A 19,546-nucleotide genomic window follows, 5' to 3' on the forward strand; every position below is an offset into this window, starting at 1 on the left:
GGTGGGGGTGGGTTTTTTTGAGGGGTGGGGGTGGTTTTTTGGGGGGGTGGGTGGTTTTTTGGGGGGGGTGTGGTTTTTTGGGGGTGGTTTTTTTTGGGGGTGGGGGTGGTTTTTTGGGGGTGTGGGGTGGTTTTTTTGGGGGTGGGGGTGGTTTTTTGGGGGTGTGGGTGGGTTTTTTGGGGGGTGGGGGTGGGTTTTTTTGGGGGGTGGGGGTGGTTTTTTGGGGGTGTGGGTGGGTTTTTTGGGGGTGGGGGTGGTTTTTTTGGGGTGGGGGTGGGTTTTTTGGGGTGGGGGTGGGTTTTTTTGAGGGGTGGGGGTGGTTTTTTGGGGGGGGGTGTGGTTTTTTGGGGGTGGTTTTTTTGGGGGTGGGGGTGGTTTTTTGGGGGTGTGGGTGGGTTTTTTGGGGGGTGGGGGTGGGTTTTTTGGGGTGGGGGGGGTTTTTGAGGGGTGGTGGTGGTTTTTTGGGGGTGTGGGTGGGTTTTTGGAGGGGAGAGTGATTTTTTGGGGGGTGGGGGTGGGGTTTTTTTGGGGGCTGGGGGTGGTTTTTGGGGGGGGTGGGTGGTTTTTTGGGGGGTGGGTTTTTTGGGGGGTGGTGGGTTTTTTGGGGGTAGGGGTGGGTTTTTTTTTGGGGGGTGGTGGGTTTTTTGGGGGTGGGTTTTTTTGAGGGGTGGGGGTGGTTTTTTGGGGGGCGTGGTTTTTTGGGAGGGTGGGGTGGTTTTTTTGGGGCTGGGGGTGGTTTTTTTTGGGGGGGTGGGTGGTTTTTTTGGGGTGGGGGTGGGTTTTTTGGGGTGGGTTTTTTGGGGGCTGGGGGTGGTTTTTTTTGGGGGAGGGTTTTTTTTGGGGGAGGGTTTTTTTGGGGATGGTTTTTGGGGGGGTGGGGGTGGTTTTTGGGGTGTGGGTGATTTTTTGGGGGGTGGGGGTGGTTTTTTTGGGGGGTATGGGTGGGTTTTTTGGGGGGTGGGTGATTTTTTGGGGGGTGGGGGTGGTTTTTTTGAGGGGTGTGGGTGGTTTTTTTGGGGGTGAGGGTGAATTTTTTGGGGGTGGGGGTGGTTTTTTGGGGGTGGGGGGTGGATTTTTGGGGGTGGGGGTGGTTTTTTGGGGGTGGGGGTGGTTTTTTTGGGGGGTGGGTGATTTTTTGGGGGGTGGGGGTGGGTTTTTTTGAGGGGTGTGGGTGGTTTTTTGGGGGGTGGGGGTGGTTTTTTGGGGTGGGTGTGGGTTTTTTTGAGGGGTGGGTGTGGTTTTTTTGGGGGTGAGGGTGAATTTTTTGGGGGGTGGGTGGGTTTTTTGGGGGGTGGGTGGGGGTTTTTTGGGGGGTGGGTGGTTTTTTTTTGGGGGGTTGGACCCCCAAAGGCAACAGGAAAGGGACAGGGGAAAGGTTTTTGGGGTTTGGGGGGAAACTTGGGTTTGGGGTGTGGGGGGAGTTCAGGGGAACCCCCCTCCCAGGACTGGGACCCCTCCCAGGTTTAGGGGACCCCTCCCAGTTTTAGGGGACGCCCCCCCCCAGGACTGGGAGACCTCCTGGTTTTAGGGGATGCCCCCAAGGACTGGGACCCCTCCCAGTTTTAGGGGACCACCCTCCCAGAACTGGGACCCCTCCCATGTTTAGGGAACCCCCCTGGTTTTAGGAGACCCCCCTTGGTTTTAGGAGACCCCCTCCCCAGGACTGGGACCCCTCCCAAGTTTAGGGGATCCCTCCTGGTTTTAGGGGATCCCCCAGGTCTGGGACCCCTCCCAGGTTTAGGGGACCCCTGTTGCTTTGGGTCTCAATCCCAAATCCCAGATTTGGGATTGAGACCCCTCCCAGGTTTTTGGGGACTCCTCCAGGACTGGGACCCCTCCTAGATTTAGGGATCCCCCCCAGGACTGGGACCCCTCCAAGGTTTAGGGGACCCCTCTTGCTTTTAAGGGACCCCAGATTTGGGACTGGGACCCCTCCAAGGTTTAGGGGACCCCTCTTGCTTTTAAGGGACCCCAGATTTGGGACTGGGACCCCCTCCCAGGTTTTTGGGGACTCCCCCAAGTCTGGGACCCCTCCCAGGTTTAGGGGACCCCCCCCCCAAGGACTGGGACCCCTTCCAGATTTAGGGGGACCCCCCCTCTGGTTTTAGGGGACCCCCCCCCAGGACTGGGACCCCTCCCAGTTTTAGGGGATCCCCCCAGGACTGGGAGCCCCTCCCAGGTTTAGGGGACCCCCCTCCCAGGACTGGGAGCCCTCCTGGTTTTAGGGGACCCCCCCTCCCAGGTTTAGGGGATGCCCCCAGGACTGGGACCCCTCCCAGATTTAGGGGACCCCTCCTGGTTTTAGGGGACACCCCCCAGGACTGGGACCCCTCCCATGTTTAGGGGACCCCCCCATCAGGTCTAGGACCCCTCCCAGATTTAGGGGACCTCTCCCAAGGACTGGGACCCCTCCCAAGTTTAGGGGACCCCTCCTGGTTTTAGGGACCCCCCCAGGACTGGGACTCCTCCTGGTTTTAGGGGACCCCAGGTTTAGTAGTGGGACCCCTCCCAGGTTTTTGGGGACTCCCCCAGGACTGGGACCCCTCCCAGATTTTGGGAAACCCACCCCCCCAGCTCTAGGGGACCTCCCCCCCCAAATTTTGGGGTGTCCCCTTGCCTTGACCCGCTGTTTCCTGTGCTGGGGGTGCCCGGGGGGATGAAGGCCCTCGGCCTCCTCCTCCTCCTCATCACTGTCCTCGTCCTCCCCGGGGGGAAAAGGCACCTCCTGCAGCCCCCCCAGGCCCCCCCTCTGCTCCGACTCCTTCCCGGCGTTCCTGAGGGGGGGGGGGAAACGGGATGAGCCCAAAAAAAAAAAAATCCCAAAAAACCTCCTTAAAAGTCCCAAAAAACCTTCCCAAAATCTCCCAAAAAAACCCCCCAAAAACCCCAAAAACCCTCCAAAAACCCACCAAAGAAAACCCCAAAAAACCTCCAAAAAAACTCCAACACCCTCCCCCCCAAAAAAACCCCAAAACCCCAAAAACCTCCCAAAAATGCCCCCCCAAAAACTCCTCAAAATACAAAAAAACTCCCCAAAATCCTCCAACCCCCCCCCCAAAAAACCCAAAACCCCCCAAATATCACCTTAAAAATCCCCCCAAAAAACCCAAAAACCTTCCCCAAAAAAACTGCAAAAAATCCCCCAAAAAACCCTTAAAACCCCCCCAACCCCTTTCAAAACCTCCCAAAAAATTTCCAAAAAACCCCCAAAAAAGCCTTTAAATTCCCCCCAAAATCCTCAAAAAAACTTCAAAAAAAACCCCAAAAAACCCCAACTCCTCCCCAAAAAACTCCTAAAAAAACCCCCCAAAACCCCCTTAAACCACGCCCAAAAAACCAAAAAAATCCTCAAAAAACCAGAAAAACCCTTAACCCCCCCAAACCCCCCACAAAAAAACCCCCTTAAAATCCTCCCAAAAAAGCAAAAAAAAAACCCAAAAACCCCACCAAAAATCCGTTAAAACCCTTCAAAGCCCCCCAAAAAATCCCAAAAAACCCCTTAAAATCTAAAAAAAAAAAAAACAAAAACCCCCAAAAAAACCCAAAAAATCCCTTAAAATCTCCAAACCCCCCCCCCCAAAAAAACCCCAAAAAACCCTTAAAATTTCCAAAGAAACCCCCAAAAAACCTCCCAAAAAACCCCAAAACCCCCTTTTAAACCCAAAAACCCCCCAACTCCCCCCAAAAACCCACCTCTGGATCTGCTCCTGGATCCTCCTCAGCAGCAGCGACTCCCCGGGGGGTTCCCCGGGGGGGGTCCCGGGGGGGCTCCCCCTGGTTGGGGGGCCCGGGTTGGGGGGCCCGGGGCAGGGGGGGGGCCCCGGGGGGGGCTCCGGGGGGGCTCCGGCCCAGCAGGGCCCGGACCCGGCGGGACCTCATGGCCAGGATGGTGTCGCTGTAGCCCACCTCCTCCAGGTACCTAATTAGGGGATTCATTAGGGAATAATTAGGGAATTCATTAGGGAATTGGGTGGAAACAGCCCCCCCCCCCCCCCAAAATTTTAATTTAAATTATTTTAATTTGAATTAGTTTAATTTTTATTTTAATATTTTTTTCGATTTTAATTATTCTATTTGAATTAGTTTAATTTTAATTATTTTAATTTTTATTTGAATTATTTTAATTTGAATTAGTTTAATTTTAATTATTTTAATTTTTATTTGAATTATTTTAATTTGAATTAGTTTAATTTTAATTATTTTAATTTTTATTTGAATTATTTTAATTTGAATTAACGTAATTTTAATTATTTCAATTTTTTCCATATTAATTACTCTATTTTAATTATTTTTACTTTAACTATTTTAATTATTTTAATCATTTTAATTTAACTATTTTCCGATTTTATTTCTAATTATTTTAATTTTTATCTTAATTATTTTAATTACTTTACTTTTTATTTTTATTTTTTATAATTTTTATTTTAATTTTATTTTTATTTTAATTAACTTATTATTAATTTTATTACAATAATAATAATTATTATTATTTTGACTAATTTATTATTAATTTATTTATTATAAATTTAACTAATCTGACCCGGCGGGACCTCATGGCCAGGATGGTGTCGCTGTAGCCCACCTCCTCCAGGTACCTAATTAGGGGTAATTAGGGGTTAATTAATTAGGGAATTATGGAATTATTATTATTTTTATTTTAATTATTTTAATTTTTATTTTTATTTTAATTATTTTAATTATTTTGTTTGAATTACTAGTAACTAGTAACTTACTATAAATTTATTATTATCCATTATTATTAATTGATATTCATTTTAATTATTCTACTTTAATTATTTTAATTTTTAATTATTTTTATTTTAATTTTTAATTTTTATTTTAATTATTTTAATTTCTATTTTAATTCTTTATTATTACCTCATTATCGATTAATTATCTTTATTACTTATTTAATTATTTATACAATTCTTTTATATAATTAATTTATATAATTATTATATATATTTATAATAACCAGAATAATTAATTAGAATAATAAATATAGCTTTTAATTTTTATTTTAATTACTTTATTTATTTTAACTTATGATTAATTTATGATTATCATTTTTTATCATTTTAAATTATTAATTTAATTAATCTGACCCGGCGGGACCTCATGGCCAGGATGGTGTCGCTGTACCCCACCTCCTCCAGGTACCTAATTAGGGGTAATTAGGGGGTTAATTAGGGAATCGGGTGGAAAACCCCCCCCAAGACTTTAACGTGAATTATTTTAATTTTAATTAGCGTAATTTAATTTTTTAATTTTAATTATTCTATTTTAATTAATTTAAATGTTATTATTTTAATTTTTATTTTAATTATTTTAATTATTTAAATTTTATTTTAATTATTTTAATTTTTTCCTGATTTATTCTATTATTTTATTTTTAATTATCTCAAATTTCATTTTAATTATTTTAATTCTTTTAATTTTATTTTAATTTTTTAAATTATTTTAATTTTTTCCGGATTTATTTTATTATTTTATTTTGAATTGTTTTAATTTTTATTTTAATTATTTTAACAACGTTAATTATTTTAATTTTAATGGTACAATTATTTATTTATTATTAATTTATTATTTTTATAATTTTAAATTATTAATTTAATTAATGTGACCCAGCAGGACCTCATGGCCAGGATGGTGTCGCTGTACCCGACCTCCTCCAGGTACCTAATCAGGGAATTAATTAATTAGGGAATTCATTAGGGAATTAGGGGATCAGGGAATCGGGTTGGAAAAGCCCCCCAAGATCGTCCAGTTGCAGAGAAAAATTTTAATTTGAATTAATTTAATTAGAATTTTAACTGGTTTTAATTATTCTAATTTGTATTTTTATTTTAATTATTTTTTATTTTAACTATTTTAATTTTAACTATTTTTATTTTAAATATTTTAATTTTTATTTTAATTATTTCAATTTTTTATTTTTATTTTAATTATCTTATTTTATTTTAATTATTTTAATTTTAATAATTTTAATTTTTAATTTTATTTTTATTTAAATTTTAATTTTTATTTTAGTTATTTCAATTTTTTATTTTTATTTTAATTATCTTATTTTATTTTAATTATTTTAATTTTAATAATTTTAATTTTAATTTTAATATTATTTAAATTTTAATTTTTAGTTTAATTATTCTAATTTTAATAATTTTAATTTTAATTTTTAATTTTTATTTTATTTTTATTATTTTAATTTTTATTTTAATTCTTTTTATTTTAATTATTGTTATAATTTTTACTTTGATTATTTTAATTTTTATTTTAATTATTTTTATTTTAAATGTGTTCATTTTTATTTAATTATTAGTAACTCATTATTACTATTATTTTATTATTATTATTATTAATTGTTATTAGTTTTTATTTGAACTTTAATCCTTTAAATTTTAAGTTCGATTATAATTAACTTATTATTCATTTTAGTTTTAATTTTTATACTAATTATTTTAGTTTTCATTTTAATTATTTAAATCCCAGCGGGATCTCATGGCCAGGATGGTGTTGCTGTAACCCACCTCCTCCAGGTACCTAATTAGGGGGTAATTAGGGAATAATTAGGGAATTCATTAGGGAATTGGGTTGGAAACCCCCCCCCCGAGATTGTCCAGTCATGGACGAAAATTTTAACTGGAATTATTTTAATTTTATTTAGTTTAATTTTAATTATTTTAATTATTTTTCTAATTATTTTAATTTTAATCATTTTAATTTTTATTCTAATTATTTTAATTATTTTACTCCTTTAAATTTTAACTATAATTATTTTTAATAATTTTAAATTATTAACTTAATTAATATGAACTATTTTAATTCGAATTAGTTTAATTTTGATTTTATTTTTTGATTTCAATAATTCTATTCTAATTTTAATAATTTTCATTTTAATAATTTTCATTTGAAGTAGTTTAAAATTTTGATTTTAATCATTTTAATTTTTACTTGAATTAATTTAATTTTTGCTTTAATTGCTATTAAACTTATTAAATTATTATTAATTTATTATTGTTATTAAGAGTTATTCAAGTTAATTTTTATTATTATTATTATTATTATTATTATTATTATTATTATTATTATTACCAACCAGAGCCCACAAAACCCCCCCAAGCCCCCCCAAACCCCCCCCGAACCCCCAGACCCCCCCCCGGAACCCCCTCCCCATTCAGTGGCGCAGGAGCTGCCGCCCCTCCTTCCAGGCCACGGGACCCCCCTGAGCCCCCCCAAACCCTCCAAGAGCCCCCCAAATTCCCCCCCTGAACCCCCAAACCCTCCCAGAGCCCCCAAATTCCCCCCCTGAGCCCCCAAACCCTCCCAGAGCCCCCAAATTCCCCCCCTGAACCCCCAAAATTCCCCCAGAGCCCCCCAAATTCCCCCCCTGAGCCCCCAAATTCCCCCCCTGAACCCCCAAAATCCCCCCCCAGAGCCCCCAAAATCCCCCCCCTGAGCCCCCAACCCTCCCCCAACCCCCCCCCCTGAACCCCCAACCCCCCCCCCCAGAGCCCCCAAATTCCCCCCTGAACCCCCAACCCCCCCCCCAGAGCCCCCAAAATCCCCCCCTGAGCCCCTAAACACCCCCCCTGCCCCTCCTTCCAGGCCACGGGACCCCCCTGAGCCCCCAAACCCCCCTCAGCCCCCAAAATCCCCCCCTGAGCCCCCCCTGAGCCCCCAAATCCCCCCCTGAGCCCCCAAACACCCCCCCAAGCCCCCCCCCCCCGAGCCCCCTCCTCACTCACTGGCGCAGGAGCTGCCGCCCCTCCTTCCAGGCCAGGGGCCCCCCCCTGAGCCCCCCCTGAACCCCCAAACCCCCCTCAGCCCCCAAAATCCCCCCCCCAGAGCCCCCAAAATCCCCCCCTGAGCCCCCAACCCTCCCCCTGAGCCCCCCCCTGAGCCCCCAAATCCCCCCCTGAGCCCCCAAACACCCCCCAAGCCCCCCCCCCCGAGCCCCCTCCCCACTCTGTGGCGCAGGAGCTGCCGCCCCTCCTTCCAGGCCACGGGACCCCCCTGAGCCCCCCAAACCCTCCAAGAGCCCCCCAAATTCCCCCCCTGAACCCCCAAACCCCCCCCTGAACCCCCAACCCCCCCCTGAACCCCCCAGACCCCCCCCCAGAGCCCCCTCCCCACTCACTGGCGCAGGAGCTGCCGCCCCTCCTTCCAGGCCAGGGGCCCCCCTGAGCCCCCCCTGAACCCCCAAACCCCCCTCAGCCCCCAAAATCCCCCCCTGAGCCCCCAACCCTCCCCCTGAGCCCCCCCTGAACCCCCAAACCCCCCTCAGCCCCCAAAATCCCCCCCCAGAGCCCCCAAAATCCCCCCCTGAGCCCCCAACCCTCCCCCTGAGCCCCCCCCTGAGCCCCCAAATCCCCCCCTGAGCCCCCAAACACCCCCCCAAGCCCCCCCCCAGAGCCCCCTCCCCACTCTGTGGCGCAGGAGCTGCCGTCCCTCCTTCCAGGCCAGGGGCCCCCCCTGAGCCCCCCAAATTCCCCCCAGAGCCCCCAACCCCCCCCCCTTTGAGCCCTCAAACCCCCCCAAATCCCCCCCTGAACTCCCCCAGAGCCCCCAAATCCCCCCCAGAGCCCCCTCCCCACTCACTGGAGCAGGAGCTGCCGTCCCTCCTTCCAGGCCAGGGCCCCCCCTGAGCCCCCCAAATCCCCCCTTTGAGCCCTCAAAACCCCCCAAACCCCCCCCCAGAGCCCCCAAACACCCCCCCAAGCCCCCCCCGGAGCCCCCTCCCCACTCACTGGCGCAGGAGCTGCCGCCCCTCCTTCCAGGCCAGGGGCCCCCCCCTCCAGCCCCGACAGCTCCGCGGGGCCGTTCGACACTTTGGGGGGGGGAAACACGGATGGGGGGGGTCAGACACCCCTAAAAACCCCCCCTAAAAACCCCCCTGGCCCCATGACACCCCTAAAGCCCCCCTCACCCCGTTAGACACCCCTAAAAAGCCCCCCTGACACCCCCAAAAAATAACGGGGACCCTCCCCTGGCTCCGGCTCGGGCCCGAATTTCAGGGCTGGGACCCCTCACCTGGTTTTGGGGACCCCTCCTGGTTTTAGGGGATCCCCCCATCAGGTCTGGGACCCCTCCCGGGTTTAGGGGACCCCTCCTGGTTTTAAGGGATCCACCCCCCAGGTCTGGGACCCCTCCTGGTTTTAGGGGACCCCTCCCAGGTTTAGGGGACCCCTCCCGGTTTTAGGGGATTCACCCCCCCAGGCCTGGGACCCCTCCCAGGTTTTTGGGGACCCCTCCCAGGTTTTTGGGGACCCCTCCAGGACTGGGACCCCTCTCAGGTTTAGGGGACCCCTCCTGGTTTTAGGGGATTCCCTCCCAGGCCTGGGACCTCTCCCAGGTTTTTGGGAACCCCTCCCAAGGACTGGGACCCCTCCCAGGTTTTAGGGGACCCCTCCTGGTTTTAGGGCTCCATCCCCAGGACTGGGACCCCTCCCAGGTTTAGGGGACCCCTCCAGGACTGGGACCCCTCTCAGGTTTAGGGGACCCCTCCAGGACTGGGACCCCTCTCAGGTTTAGGGAACCCCTCCTGGTTTTAGGGGATTCCCCCCCCAAGGACTGGGATCCCTCCCAGGTTTAGAGAAACCCCCCCCTCCAACTCTGGGACGACACAGGGAGGAGGGAGGGGGGTCAGACACCCCAAACCCACCCCCCCACACCCCCACTTCCTCCCCTACACCCCCCAAAAAACAAGGGGGGGACCCTCACCCGGCTCCGGCCCCTCCGGGCGCGGCTTCTCCCCCGGCGCCAGCTCGGTCCCGAATTTCAGCTTGTGGTACTTGGACCTGGGGGGGAGGAGTCCCCAAAACCAAAAAGGGGGAGGGTTAAGGGTGTCCCCAAGCCCGGGGACCCCCCCAAATTGGGGGGGCTGAGGGGGTTTTTGGGGGGTGCCCACCTCTCCTGTTTGAGGGCGTATTCCAGCATCCGGATGCGCCGCACCAGGTCGGTCTTGAGGTTCTCCTGCCCCTTGCGCTCGCCCTGCAGGAAGGCCACCTGTGCCTGGGGGGGACAGAGGTGACAGGGGGGTGACAGGGACCACCAGACACCCTCTGGGACCCCTGGAGAAGCACCATTCCCCCAAAACTTCCTGAGGACCCCCGGGTTCCTTGGGGTTCTCCTGCCCCTCACACTCGCCCAGTAGGAAGGGCCACCTGTGCCTGTGGGGAACAGGGGGGTGACAGAGGTGACAAGGGGGGTGACAGAGGTGACAAAAGGGGTGACAGAGGTGACAAGGGGGTGACAGGGACCACCAGACACCCTCTGGGACCCCTGGATAAGCAGCATTCCCCCAAAACTTCCAGAGGACCCCCGGGTTCCTCGGGGTTCTCCTGCCCCTTGTCCTTGCTCTGCAGGAAGGGCCACCTGTGCCTGTGGGGACAGGGGGGTGACAGAGGTGACAGGGGGGTGACAGAGGTGACAAAGGGGGTGACAGGGACCACCAGACACCCTCTGGGACCCCTGGATAAGCAGCATTCCCCCAAAACTTCCTGGGGACCCCCAAGTTCCCTGAGGTTCTCCTGCCCTGCAGGAAGGGTCACCTGTGTCTGGGGGGACAGGGGGGGGACAGAGGTGACAAAGGGGGTGACAGAGGTGACAGGGGGGTGACAGGGACCACCAGACACCCTCTGGGACCCCTGGACAACCAATATCCCCCCAATCCTTCCTGGGGATCACTCAGGGGACCCCCCAGTTCCCCGGGGGGGTGTCCCAGTGCCGGTGTCCCCCATACTGGTGCTGGGGGGGGTCCCGTGCTGGGTGGGGGTCCCGGTGCTGTGTAATCCCGGTATTGGGGGGGTCCCAGTGCTGGTACGGGGGGGTGTCCCGTGCTGAGGGGGGGTCCCAGTGCTCTGTAATCCCGGTATTGGGGGGGTCCCGGTATTGGGGGGGGTCCTGGTGTCAGTATGGGGGGGTGTCCCGTGCTGAGGGGGGGTCCCAGTGCTGTGTAATCCCGGTATTGGGGGGGTCCCGGGCTGAGGGGGGGTCCTGGTGCTGAGCACTCCCATTAGAGGGGGATTCCTGGTATTGGGGGGGGGGGGGGTCCCGGTGCCGGTGCCGTGCGATCCCGGTACTAGAGGGGGGGGGTCCCGGTGCCGAGCGCTCCCGTTCCGGGGGGGATCCCGGTACTAGGGAGGGTCCCAGTGCCGAGCGCTCCCGTTCCGGGGGGACTCCCGGTATTGAGGGGCGGGGGTGATCCCGGTAAGGGGGGGTCCCGGTGCCGGTGCTGTGTGATCCCAGTACTATGGGGGGGGTCCCGGTGCCGAGCGCTCCCGTTCCGGGGGGGGTCCCGCTCCGGGGGGGGGGATCCCGGTACCGGTGCTGTGTGATCCCGGTAAGGGGGGTCCCAGTGCCGATGCTGTGTGATCCCGGTAAGGGGGAAGGGGTCCCGGTATGAGGGGGGGGGTCCCGGTGCTGAGCGCTCCCGTTACGGGGGGACTCCCGGTATTGAGGGGTGGGGGTGATCCCGGTAAGGGGGGGTCCCGGTGCCGGTGCCGTGTGATCCCGGTACCATGGGGGGGGGGTCCCGGTGCCGAGTGCTCCCGTTCCCGGGGGAGTCCCCGCTCCGTTCCGGGAGGGTCCCGGTGCCGGTGCTGTGTGATCCCGGTAAGAGGGAAGGGGTCCCGGTACTAGAAGGGGGGGTCCCGGTTGCTGAGCGCTCCTGTTCCGGGGGGAGTCCCGCTCCATTCCGTTCTGGGGGGGGGTCCCGGTGCCGGTGCTGTGTGATCCCCGTACTATGGGGGGGGTCCCGGTGCTCAGCACTCCCGTTACGGGGGGAGTCCCGGTATTGGGGGGAGGGGGGTCCCAGTGCCGGTGCTGTGTGATCCCGGTACCATGGGGGGGGTCCCGGTGCCGAGCGCTCCCGTTCCGGGGAGGGGGGTCCCGGTGCCGGTGCTGTGTGATCCCGGTACTAGAGGGGGGGGGTCCCGGTGCCGAGCGCTCCCGTTCCGGGGTCATTCCCGCTCCGGGGGGGGTCCCGGTGCCGAGCGCTCCCGTTCCGGGGTCATTCCCGCTCCGGGGGGGGGTCCCGGTGCCGAGCGCTCCCGTTCCGGGGTGATTCCCGCTCCGGGGGGGGTCCCGGTGCCGAGCGCTCCCGTTCCGGTGTCATTCCCGCTCCGGGGGGGGGTCCCGGTGCTCAGCGCTCCCGTTCCGGGGGGGGGAATCCCGCTCCATTTCGTTCCGGGGGGGGTCCCGGTGCCGCCCCCCCGCCCCCGCCCCGGTGCCCGCCCCCCGCTCCCGCCGCCCCGGCGGCCATTTCCTCCCAAGATGGCGGCGGCGGCGGCCCCGGTCCCCCCGGTAACCCCCGCTCCCCCCCTCGGGGCTGTCTGTGAGGGGCGATGATGGCGGTGACGGGAGGGAGGGGTGGCGGTGGTTCATCCCGGTACCTGCAGCTCGGCCCTCTCCGCCTCCCAGCGCCCTTTCTCGGCCTCGAAACGCGCCCACTCGTGCTGGATGAAGTGCAGGATGCCGGGCAGGCTCAGCCCCGCCCGGCCCGAGGGTTCGGCGGCGGCACCGGCGGCGGCGGCGGCGGCGGTGGAGGCGGCGGGGCCGCTGCCGGGGGGCGCGGGGGGCGGCTGGGCCCGCGGAGCCGCCGCCCGCTCCGCCGCCATCACGGGCGCTGCCACAAAGGGAGCCACGGGCGGAGCCGCCGCCGCCGCCGCTTCCTGCCACAAACGGAGCCGGAAGTGGGGGCGGCGCCCGCCGGGAGGGAGGGGGCGGGGCCTCGCCGTTGCCGGGGCAACGGAGCCCGCGGCGGGGAGGGGGGGTGGGGATGGAGGGGTCTGGGGGGTATAGGGGGGATTGGGGGCTATAGGGGGGGTTTGGGGGCTATAGGGGGGGTCTGGGGGCTATGGGGGGGTCTGGGGTCTATAGGGGGGATTGGGGGCTATAGGGGGGGTTTGGGGGCTATAGGGTGGGTTTGGGGGCTATGGGGGGGTTAAGCGCTATGGGGGATTTGGGGGCTATAAGGGATATGGGGGCTTTGGGGGCTGTGGGGGGGCTTGGGGGCTAAAGGGGGGTTTGGGGCTATAGGGGGGATTTGGGGGCTATAGGGGGATTTGGGGGTCTATAAGGGATATGGGGGGTTTGGGGGCTATAGGGGCGATTGGGGGCTATAGGGGGATTTGGGGTCTATAAGGGATATGGGGGGTTTGGGGGCTATAGGGGGGTTTGGGGGCTATGGGGGGATTTGGGGCTATAGGGGGATTTGGGGGCTATAAGGGATATGGGGGGTTTGGGGCTACAGGGTGATTTGGGGTCTATAGGGGATATGGGGGGTTTGGGGGCTATGGGGGGGGTTGGGGCTATAGGGGGATTTGGGGTCTATAGGGGATATGGGGGGGTTTGGGCGCTATAGGGGGGTTTGGGGGCTATAGGGGGGATTTGGGGTCTGTAGGGGCTATGGTGGGTTTGGGGGCTATGGGGGGGTTTCGAGTCTGAAAGGCTTATAGGGGGGATTGGGATTTATAGGGGCTATGGGGGCTATAGGGGGGATTGGGGTCTTCAGGGGCTATAGGGGATTTGGAGTCTGTAGGGGCTATGGGGGAGTTGGGGGCTATGGGGGGATTTGGGGTCTGTAGGGGCTATCGGGAGTTTGGGGACTATAGGGGCTATGGGGAGTTTGGGCGCTAGAGGGAGATTTGGGGTCTGTAGGAGGGGTTGGGGGCTATAGGGGGGTTTGGTGCTATAGGGGTATCTGGATGCTGTAGGGGTTATGGGGGGATTGGGGTCTACAGGGACTATAGGGGGGGTTGGGGGCTATAGGGGGGTTTGGGGCTATAGGGCAATCTGGGGTCTATGGGGGGATTTGGGGTCTGTAGGGTCTATGGGGGGTTTGGGGGTTATAGGAGGATTTGGATCTGGAGGGACTATGGGGGGATTGGGGTCTGTAGGGTCTATGGGGGATTTGGGGTCTGTAGGGACTATGGGGGGATTGGGGGTTATAGGAGGATTTGGGATCTGTAGGGTCTATAGGGGGGTTTGGGGTTATGGGGGAGTATGGAGTCTATAGGGGGCTCTAGGGGCTGGGGGCATCCCTTCATTAACACATCCCCTCATTAACGAGCCCCCTCATTAACCCCTTGTTCCCCCCCAGCGCCGCCGCCGACCCTCCGAGCCCCCCCAACTCATGACACCTGCGCCCGCACCGCCAGCACCCCCCTGAGGACGGGACACCCCCCCTCAATTAACCCCCAAGGCCTAATTAATTACCACAGAGGGACCAATCGCCATGCGGGTGACGCCGTGCCAGGCCGCCCTGGCCGCGGGCATCGCCCTCAACCTCCTGCTGCTCTTCTGCGCCTGGCACGGGGGTCCCCCCCTCGCCCTCCCCGTGCCGCCCCCCGCGCGGCGTCCCCGGCGTCACCGTCCTGCTGCGCGACTTCGAGGACTTCGACCACGACCTGGCGGGCACCGCCCGCTCCTTCGCCGCCCTGCCCGTGCCCGTGCTGGTGGCGGCCGACTCGCCGCCCTACCCGCCGGTGCCGCTGCCCGCCGGCGCCGCCCTCCTGCCCCTGCGCCCGCAGCGGCCCGACCGCCCGCCGCCGCCTCGGCCCGAGCTGGCCGTGCGCACCCGCCACGTGGCGCTGGTGCCCGACGGCGCCCGAGCCGTGCCGGGGCTGCTCGAGCGCATGAGGGACGCGCTGGAGGCCGAGGGCGGCAACGGCAGCGCCCGCGTGGTGGCCGCGCCGGTGGGCCCGCGGGCGCCGCGGTGCCTGGCGCTGAGCGTGGACCTGAGGGCGTGGACGGCGCGATACAGCGATGCCGACGCTGCCAACGCTCAGGGGGGCGGCTGTTTGGCGCTGGAGGGTCCCCCCCGCCGTCCTCCTGCTGCGCACCCGCGACCTCTTCGCCCTGCCCTTCCCGCTGGCGCGCCCGGTGCCCACCGCCTTGGCCCTGCAGGCCGCCCTGCGCGGCTGGCGCCTGCGCCTGCTGCCCGACGCCGCCTTCCCGGCCGCCCGCCGCCCGCCGGCGTCGCCGCACGGCCGCTGGAAAGCCGAGGGGCTGGCGGACGCCCGGCGCCGGCGGCTGCTGCGGGACGTGGGCGTCAAGCTGGAGGTGCTGCCCGACGGGCGGCGGCGCTGGCACGGCTGCGCCAAGGACACGCCGCGCTGCTTCGGCACCGTGCAGGCCGGCACGCCGCAGTACCTGCTGGCCGGGCGCTGGACGCCGCCCTGCTGCCTGCGGGCGCTGCGCGAGACCGCCCGGCACGTGGCCCGCGAGCTGGAGGCGGCCGGCGTCAGGTACTGGCTGGAAGGGGGGTCCCTGCTGGGCGCCGCCCGCCTGGGCGACATCATCCCCTGGGACTACGACGTGGACCTGGGCATCTACCGCGAGGACGCCGGCAAGTGCCGCTGGCTGGCGGCCGTGGCGGCCCAGGGGCGGCCGGTGGAGGACCCCCAGGGCTTCCTGTGGGAGAAGGCGGCCGAGGGCGACTTCTACCGCGTCCACTACAGCCGCGCCAACCGGCTGCACGTGGACCTGTGGCCCTTCTACGCCCGCGGCGGCACCATGACCAAGGACACGTGGCTGGGGCACCCGCAGGACGTGGAGTTCCCCGAGAGCTTCCTGCGGCCCCGCGTGCCCGTGGCCTTCGCCGGCTTCACGGCCATGGCGCCCAACAACGCCCGCGCCTTCCTCGAGCTCAAGTTCGGGCCCGGCGCCGTCGAGAACCCCGAGTACCCCAACCCCGCCGTCAAGAGGCTGGAGAGGGACTGAGGGGCACTTGGGGGGGGCATGGGGGGGTGTTCTGGGCACCGGGAGTGAGGGGTGGGGGACAATAAACCCCCCCAAACCCCTGTGACACCCACCAAGCTCCTCTGTGCCAGGACTGGGGGGCTGCTCTGTGCCCCAGGACTGAGGGGTGGGGGACAATAAACCCCCCCAAACCCCTGTGACACCCACCAGGCTCCTCTGTGCCAGGACTGGGGGGGCTGCTGTGGGCACCAGGAGTGAGGGGTGGGGGACAATAAACCCCCCCAAACCCCTGTGACACCCACCAGGCTCCTCTGTGCCAGGACTGGGGGGGCTGCTGTGGGCACCAGGAGTGAGGGGAACACAGGGGGGGCACTCGGGGGGTGTTCTGGGCACCGGGAGTGAGGGGCACACGGGGGGGTGCTCTGGGCACCAGGAGTGAGGGGTGGGGGACAATAAACCCCCCCAAACCCCTGTGACGCCCACCAGGCTCCTCTGTGCCAGGAATGAGGGGTGGGAGGGTCAATAAATCCCCCAGTGGTCCCCCAAAACACCCTGGGGGGTCCCTCTGCCACCCCTCCTATCCCAAAACACCCTGGGGGTCCCTCTGCCACCTCCCCTGTCCCTGGTGCTACTCTGAGGGTCCCCAAGAGTCCTTAGCTAATTCCAGGGGTCCCTCAGCCACCCTGGGGGTCCCTCTGCCACCCCCCTGTCCCTGGTGCTACTCTGGGGGTCCCCAAGAGTCTCCAGTTAACCCAGGGGTCCCCCATCCACCCTGGGGGTCCCTCAGCCACCCCCCCTGTCCCTGTGCCACCCTGGGGTACCCCAGAAGTCCCAAGCCCACCCCCAAAGTCCCCCGGGCACCCTCCTGCAGGGATGGATGAAGGCAGGGGAGGGGGCACAGGGCTGGAGGTGGGCCCAGCCCCCCCTCCCTGCCCCACTCTGGGGGTCCCAGCAGAGCCCCCCAACCCCAGCAGAGCCTGAGGGGGGGTGGGGGTGGGAGTTATGCCCCCCCCCAAACTGAACCAAACCCCCCCCTCATGACACATCAGAGCCACGTTTATTCACAACACCTCGGTTTGGAATGTGATGGGGTGGGGGGGACACCCCGGGGGGGGCTGGGGACACGTCCTGAGAGGGGGGGGACACCCCGGGGGGGGTCCTGAGGTTTGGGGGGCACACAGGGCTCGAGGGGGGGGCCTCAGGTCCCAGCTCATTCCAGCGACTGCAGCATCAGGAGCTGCTTCAGCACCTTGGTCTGACTCGTCTCCCGGATCTCCCCGGCCAGGAACATCTCGTCCACCACCGTGTACACCTTGGGGGGGGGGAAAGGGGCACCCCCACAGCTCACAGGGGGTCCCCCAAAACCCCAGAGACCCCCCCGGGGGCAGGAGGGGCTGTTGGGAGCCTCGGGACCCTCACCTTGTAGAAGTTGAACACCAGGTCGAGCTCGCAGACGTTGTGGAAATACTCGTTGAGGACCTGTCGTTAGCAAGGATACGCTAATTAAGACCGCTCTGCTAATTAAGGGCCGGGTTCCCCCGGGCTAATTAAGAGCCAGGGGGTGTCTCCTGACCTCCACGAAGTTGTGGATGGCCTCCAGGTAGGCCAGGTTGTTGTCGGTGACGTCCACGCAGATGCAGAAGTAAAGCCCCGCGTAGCGCCGGTAAATGATCTTGAAGTTGCGGAACTGCGGGAGGGGAGGCACCAACAGGGAACTGGGAGGCGCTGGGAGGGAACTGGGAGGCGCTGGGAGGGACTGGGAGGGAACTGGGAGGCACTGGGAGGGACTGGGAGGAGGCACACCCTTCACCCCTGGGCAGGGAATGGGACCGGTGGCTCATCCCGGGACCGAGGGACAAGAAAGGGGGGGAGGTTTGGGGCGGGAGGGGAGACACCAAAAGGGAACTGGGAGGTGCTGGGAGAGAACTGGGATGCACTGGGAGGGACTGAGAGGGACTGGGAGGAGCCACGCCCTTCACCCCTGGCAGGGAATGGGACCAGTGGCTCATCCTGGACCTTCCCAGACTGGGCAGGGAGAAGAAAAGGGAGAAGTTTGGGACAGGAGAGGACACTCCAAAAGGGAACTGGGATGCACTGGGAGGGACTGGGATGCACTGGGAGGAGCCACACCCTCAAAGGGGGAAGTTTGGGGTGGGAGAGGACACTCCAAAAGGGAACTGGGATGCACTGGGAGGCACTGGGAGGAGCCACACCCTCCACTCCCAGCAGGGAACGGGACCGGTGGCTCATCCCAGACTGGGCAGGGAGAAGAAAAGGGGGAAGTTTGGGGTGGGAGAGGACACTCCAAAAGGGAACGGGATGTGCTGGAGGGACTGGGATGCACTGGGAGGAGCCACACCCTCCACCCCCCTGGACCTTCCCGGACTGGGCAGGGAGAAGAAAAGGGAGAAGTTTGGGGTGGGAGAGGACACTCTAAAGGGGAACTGGATGTGCTGGGAGGGACTGGGATGCACTGGGAGGCACTGGGATGCACTGGGAGGGACTGGGATGGACTGGGAGGGACTGGGATGCACTGGGATGGACTGGGAGGGACTGGGAGGGACTGGGATGGACTGGGAGGCACTGGGAGGGACTGGGATGCACTGGGAGGGACTGGGATGCACTGGGAGGGACTGGGATGCACTGGGATGCACTGGGATGGACTGGGATGGACTAGGATGCACTGGGAGGGACTGGGATGGACTGGGAGGGACTGGGATGCACTGGGAGGCACTGGGATGCACTGGGATGCACTGGGAGGAGCCACACCCTCAAAGGGGGAAGTTTGAGGTGGGAGAGGACACTCCAAAAGGGAACTGGGATGCACTAGGATGCACTGGGAGGGAGTGGGAAGGACTGGGATGCACTGGGAGGCACTGGGAGGGACTGGGATGCACTGGGAGGGACTGGGATGGACTGGGATGGACTGGGATGCACTGGGATGCACTGGGATACACTGGGAGCTCATCCAAGACCGGGAGAGAAGAAAAAGGGCGGGGGGGTGATTTTTGGGTGGCAAAAGGAGCGTTCGGGGGCGGCACCTCCACGAAGTTGGTGTGCTTGGCGTCGCGCACGGTGACCACGGCGTGCACCTCCTCGATGAGCTTCTGCTTCTCGTCGTCGTCGAACTGCATGTACCACTTGGCCAGGCGGGTCTTCCCCGCCCGGTTCTGGATCAGGATGAAGCGGATCTGCCCCGGGAACGAGGGGGGGACAAGGGGGTTGGGGCGGGAGGGGTTTGGGGGGTCCCCGCGGCCGCTTTTGGGGTGTTTTGTTCACAGGGAACCTGGGAAAGGTCTTTGTCCTCCCTGGGGGGTCACATTGTGGGGTCAGGGTAATGGGGGGCACTCTTCCATCCCCTCCCCAAGCTGTGCCACCCCACAGGGGTGTCCCAATATTTGGGGGTCCCCTCGCCTGCTTTTGGGGTGTTTTGTTCCCCTGGGAAAGGTCTTTGTCCTCCCTGGGGGGTCACATTGTGGGGTCAGGGTAATGGGGGGCACTGGGGGTTGCCCCCTCCATCCCCCTCAAGCTGTGCCACCCCACAGGGGTGTCCCAATATTTGGGGGTTCCCCTCACCCCCTTTTGGGGTGTTTTGTTCCCCTGTGAAAGGTCTTTGTCCTCCCTGGGGGGTCACATTGTGGGGTCATGGTAATGGGGGGCACTGGGGGTTGCCCCCTCCATCCCTCCCAAGCTGTGCCACCCCACGGGGGTGTCCCAATATTTGGGGGGTCCCCTCGCCTGCTTTTGGGGTGTTTTGTTCACAGGGAACCTGTGAAAGGTCTTTGTCCTCCCTGGGGGGTCACATTGTGGGGTCACGGTGATGGGGGACACTGGGGGTTGCCCC

The 19,546-nt window shown here is 57.3% G+C and overlaps 3 protein-coding genes and 2 long non-coding RNA genes across 8 annotated transcripts; 1 reads left to right on the forward strand and 4 right to left on the reverse strand.

The window, feature by feature from the left end:
- Positions 1-2,623: 2,623 nt before the first annotated feature.
- LOC127466198 (striatin-4-like) lies at positions 2,624-12,630 on the reverse strand. 4 transcript variants are annotated; one of them, XM_051776796.1, is made up of 6 exons: positions 12,393-12,630; positions 9,908-10,011; positions 9,721-9,797; positions 8,748-8,827; positions 3,694-3,919; positions 2,624-2,774 (listed from the first exon to the last, which is right to left on the reverse strand). In XM_051776796.1, exons 1-5 carry the CDS (start codon positions 12,615-12,617, stop codon positions 3,719-3,721), a joined length of 687 nt encoding a protein of 228 aa, XP_051632756.1. In that variant the 5' UTR covers positions 12,618-12,630; the 3' UTR covers positions 2,624-2,774; positions 3,694-3,718. The 4 variants fall into 4 exon arrangements, with proteins under 4 accessions (XP_051632756.1, XP_051632754.1, XP_051632753.1 ...); XM_051776794.1 differs by lacking the exon at positions 12,393-12,630 and adding an exon at positions 5,116-5,160 and having other exon boundaries at positions 3,694-3,874; positions 9,908-10,938; XM_051776793.1 differs by lacking the exon at positions 12,393-12,630 and having other exon boundaries at positions 9,908-10,938.
- FKRP (fukutin related protein) lies at positions 12,218-15,777 on the forward strand. Its single transcript, XM_051776792.1, is given in 4 exon segments — positions 12,218-12,303; positions 14,102-14,311; positions 14,313-14,816; positions 14,818-15,777. Coding segments are annotated over 3 exon segments (1,485 nt in total). The 5' UTR covers positions 12,218-12,303; positions 14,102-14,236; the 3' UTR covers positions 15,724-15,777.
- Positions 15,777-16,215, reverse strand: LOC127466200 (uncharacterized). The gene is made up of 3 exons (XR_007902650.1): positions 16,114-16,215; positions 15,952-16,036; positions 15,777-15,846 (listed from the first exon to the last, which is right to left on the reverse strand). It is a non-coding gene; the product is annotated as an uncharacterized LOC127466200 (long non-coding RNA).
- A 522-nt stretch (positions 16,216-16,737) lies between these two features.
- On the reverse strand, positions 16,738-18,977 carry AP2S1 (adaptor related protein complex 2 subunit sigma 1; the record flags this gene model as incomplete). Its single annotated transcript, XM_051776791.1, has 4 exons — positions 16,738-17,014; positions 17,122-17,181; positions 17,276-17,389; positions 18,744-18,977. Coding segments are annotated over 4 exons (510 nt in total), but the record flags the coding sequence as incomplete, so codon positions are not given.
- LOC127466196 (uncharacterized) lies at positions 17,416-18,734 on the reverse strand. Its single transcript, XR_007902649.1, has 3 exons — positions 18,079-18,734; positions 17,660-17,718; positions 17,416-17,438 (listed from the first exon to the last, which is right to left on the reverse strand). It is a non-coding gene; the product is annotated as an uncharacterized LOC127466196 (long non-coding RNA).
- Positions 18,978-19,546: the final 569 nt, after the last annotated feature.

The sequence above is a fragment of the Manacus candei genome, unplaced genomic scaffold, assembly GCF_025592945.1.
Source record: "Manacus candei isolate 608988 ecotype Guabito, Panama unplaced genomic scaffold, ASM2559294v1 h1tg000641l, whole genome shotgun sequence".
Classification (NCBI taxonomy): Eukaryota; Metazoa; Chordata; class Aves; order Passeriformes; family Pipridae; genus Manacus; species Manacus candei.